The 3,710-nt window shown below is 35.8% G+C and overlaps 1 protein-coding gene across 1 annotated transcript in view; it reads right to left on the minus strand.

Annotated features, from left to right (window-relative positions):
* Nucleotides 1-306: 306 nt before the first annotated feature.
* The window catches only part of LOC107099674 (NGFI-A-binding protein 2-like), a 16,737-nt gene continuing 13,333 nt past the window's right edge, over nucleotides 307-3,710 (minus strand). Inside the window, 1 exon segment of the mRNA XM_015397894.1 lies at nucleotides 307-1,423. Within this exon segment, the coding sequence (XP_015253380.1) occupies nucleotides 1,317-1,423 (107 nt within the window). The 3' untranslated portion in view covers nucleotides 307-1,316.

The following is a 3,710-nucleotide window of genomic DNA, read 5'->3' on the forward strand; positions in this document are numbered from 1 at the left end:
GGCGTTGTTTAACAGAAATTATGACTCTGACTCACTAAAGCTTTTCAAAATCCTTTTAACACCATAACGCCTCGCAAAAGTATTCACTCCCATTAAACACTTTCACATTCAAATACTATAAAACTACAAAAAACAAATGAAAAAACTGCAGTGCATTTAATATGATAGACCAACACCATGTAGAGTGCCAGAGTCTAAGGTCCTCTGGGGGAAGGGCTCAGTCTCCTTTTTTCACTATGGAGAGAATTTTGTTCCATTATTGTTGCAAGAAACTACAAAGTAAATTTACTATTTTTTCATATTTTCTTTTCTTCTTTACAAGTTTAACATTTTAGTTTTTCAAATCAAGATGTATAAATTGTATTTTTTACGAATTGCATTTTACAAATCTCATTCTCTTCACTTCAATTCGATTACAAACAGCTGCACACATTGACCAATAAAAATGTTATTGCTAACATCCATGCTGATCAACAGAAATGTGCCTTTCTCCTCCCTTTAAAGGAAAGCCTGCCTACAGAAGTGAAGAGAATGTGATCTGTGCAATTTTAAGAGTCGCATTTTTTAAATTTTGTTTGAAAATTTGAATAAATGTTGAAAACTTTAATTTGGATTAACAAGTTTTTACAGTTTCATTTCTGGATGGCAATTTTTTCAGTTGTCCTCTTTCAAAACATGTTCTTTGCTTGCAACAAAATTCAGTTTTCCTGTGTGATCACAGGATATCATGGACCTTTCTTAGGACATCCTTTCTGATCAAATATACCTTCTGTTGGTATGACACAAAAATAAAACTTAAATAAATGATAAAAAAAAAGATAATCGCAATTATAACATAACAAACTGCTACATGTTTCACAAGTATGAGTATTTTTGCAAGGTATCTGTGTCTTCTGGGTAAGTTTGACTTGAACAATGCCGACCTGCGTTCTAAACAAAGCATCCAGAGGTTTCCTGAGGTGGGGGAGCTCTCGACAATATGCGGTAACCTACAAAAGAAAGGTCGCTGGTAAACGCACATCTCCTCTTCAGTGCTGCTCCAAGTAGAGTCTGTTTCCCAAAGTTGCAGTGCCCCCTGCTGTGTGAGCCATGGTTCATCTGTAGCAGGTGGATCCTCCACCACACAGCGCTACTCACAGTAACATGTAGGTTTTTCCCTGACAGAGGACACTTTTAACAGAGGCAGAACTAAAGCACAACTCTGTTTGGATCTTCATTTACAGCTGATGTGTGTACAGGTGGTGAGGAGTCTCAGATTTACAGTTTGATCCTTGAGTCCTCTCTCTGAGCACTGTTCCCCTGATGGGCCGCAGGTTTCACTTTCCTCTGTGGTTGGAGATGATGGTTGGCTCTTTGGTGACACAAGGGCTACTGCTCCTGCACGCTGCTATTGAGATCTGCCGCTCCACCTTAATGTCAGGGTCTGTGGAGAGACGTGGGTTAGAATATTAGACTAAAAGCAAGCGTTAACTCAAACAGGAAATGACAGGCGTGTAATCGACCACTATAGAGAAATGTTTTTTTAAAGGCCATCTGCAACACCTAAAAGTCTGATCTGCTGCTACTGTAACATTGAAATTACTGGGCTTTATCCGAGCGGGGGCAGCGAAGCAGAGCATAAGGACCATTTAAAGGCGCATAAAACTGGTGTTTAAGGGCTTTGAATGCTAGTTTGGGGGAATTCACCAGGAAACTCTCCCACATGAGCTGAAATCGTCATGGTTTACATGACCGATGCAGGCTGGTAAATAACAAAATGTCCCCAGTCTAGTTGAGACAAGAAGTGATCACAGGGTGAAAAAAGAACAGTGGATACACTAAGCTAAACTTTGTATTTGTTGTATAATTCTAGGTATAGTGGATGAGTTCAAAGAAATGTCTTTTATTTATTTTTTTCTCATTTTATTATTTGAAGCAAAAAGAAAAGCTACCTATTACATGAGTTTCTTCAACTTGTATTTTTTTGCATCAAAACAGCATTTTAAAAAAGCATCTATAACTTTCCTGCACTCTCTAGACTAATACTAAAACCTGTGTTCTGGTCAGAGGTTTTAATCAGTGGTTCCTGGTTATAATGCCTGGTAAAACCTGTAACATCCCTGTAAATGCAGCCCCTATCAGGGTTTTATCAGATTGAGATGAAATATTGTGATGTGTACAAGCACTGTACGACTTCTGATCACAGTTTTTGCCTTCACATTCTCTATTACTTTTAAACATTAACCCTATATTTAAACATTACAGCCTGAATTGACTGAAAATTATATAAAAATAGATATATTTCTCAAATCCTAAATTAAATAGACACTCTTTTTTAAATTTGCAGAAACAGATTTAAATTTAGGTGTGATGCAAATTAGTGACATTAGGCATTACCAGTCATAATTGTAGGTAAATATTCTACTCCCAGGTTTGCAGATTATTTTATTGTTGTGGCTATTGCTAAACAGAGATTTGAAAAGAAATGTCAGAAATTTCTGTAAGCTCTTTTCTGGGTCATCTCAACAATGTCTTGTTCACCCTCCCACCTCTAGATGGTGCCAAAATGCAAAAACATGACAATAGTGGATATCACACTCCGTTCCGTACCGTTTGCATGATCTGTATTATCAGCTTATTTTTCGCTTGTCGCATTCTTGTCGCCATAGAGTTTTATGAAGAAAAGACTATTTTTTCTCTCTCTTTTTTTTTTTTAAAGCACTGAACTACATTCTGTGAAAGGTTAATAATGACTTTCATGATAGAATTAATGCGTGAACATGTTTTCTGTTACATCACTCCTGTGTACTCAATTTGTCCATGAAATGCTTTCCTAACCAAGTAAACACAGCTAATTCTTTTCAGCTTTGGATTTTTATAATAATTGTAGTTATTCTGAGATTTATGTTTGCATCTTATAGCTCTTTTATATAATATTTATATAGTGCATGCTCTAAAGAAAGGCATAGCTAAAATACAGTTAAACACAGTGTTATCATATTTTGCCGGACTGCTTTGAGCATGTCCCATAACGCCAGACAAGCAAACTAACAGAGAATATAAAAAACATCCAATTCTCTCAGAAAAGTGTTTAATAATTTTTACAAATTGTAGTTTAGTATATTTGATGGATAGAGATAAGTACTTTCAGTACCATAATTATATTATTTATAGTGACCTGGGTGAATGTGTGGCTATGGATACACAAATATACTCATGGTATGGATCATGCTTCCAGTACAGATCAGGTAGTGACATTGGAGGCCTCCCTCATAAAGCTTGTCTGATGGCACAAAGAACTTAACAGCTCTAAAGAATTGAAACCACAGTTATATGGTTGGAAAGTCATTTTAACATTTAATAGTGGGACTATTACTAATAGCTGCAGTTTTTGTCGACCCAAAACAGTTTTGAATAGTCAAAAGTAAGAGATATTTAGAATAAAAACATTCACATGGGTCACAATGACATTATGTCTTGTCAAAATAGCATTTTAAGTATCTTACTGATTACATACAGGTATCAGTTGGTTTGCCATACTCCATTTCTCTTACATATGATAACTTTTCCTATTTTGGGTAATCAAATGTCTAGTCTTAATTGTTTCTCTACCTTGTAGCTTGAAAGCATGAAAGAACAGTTGAAAAGCGATGCTTAAAGAAATGTTCTTTTGGACAATTGACTCGAATTTTATGTTTAGGTATGAGTACTGTGAAATAGATTGAGTACAT

This window comes from Cyprinodon variegatus, unplaced genomic scaffold, assembly GCF_000732505.1.
Source record: "Cyprinodon variegatus isolate N-32 unplaced genomic scaffold, C_variegatus-1.0 Scaffold896, whole genome shotgun sequence".
Taxonomy (NCBI): domain Eukaryota; kingdom Metazoa; phylum Chordata; class Actinopteri; order Cyprinodontiformes; family Cyprinodontidae; genus Cyprinodon; species Cyprinodon variegatus.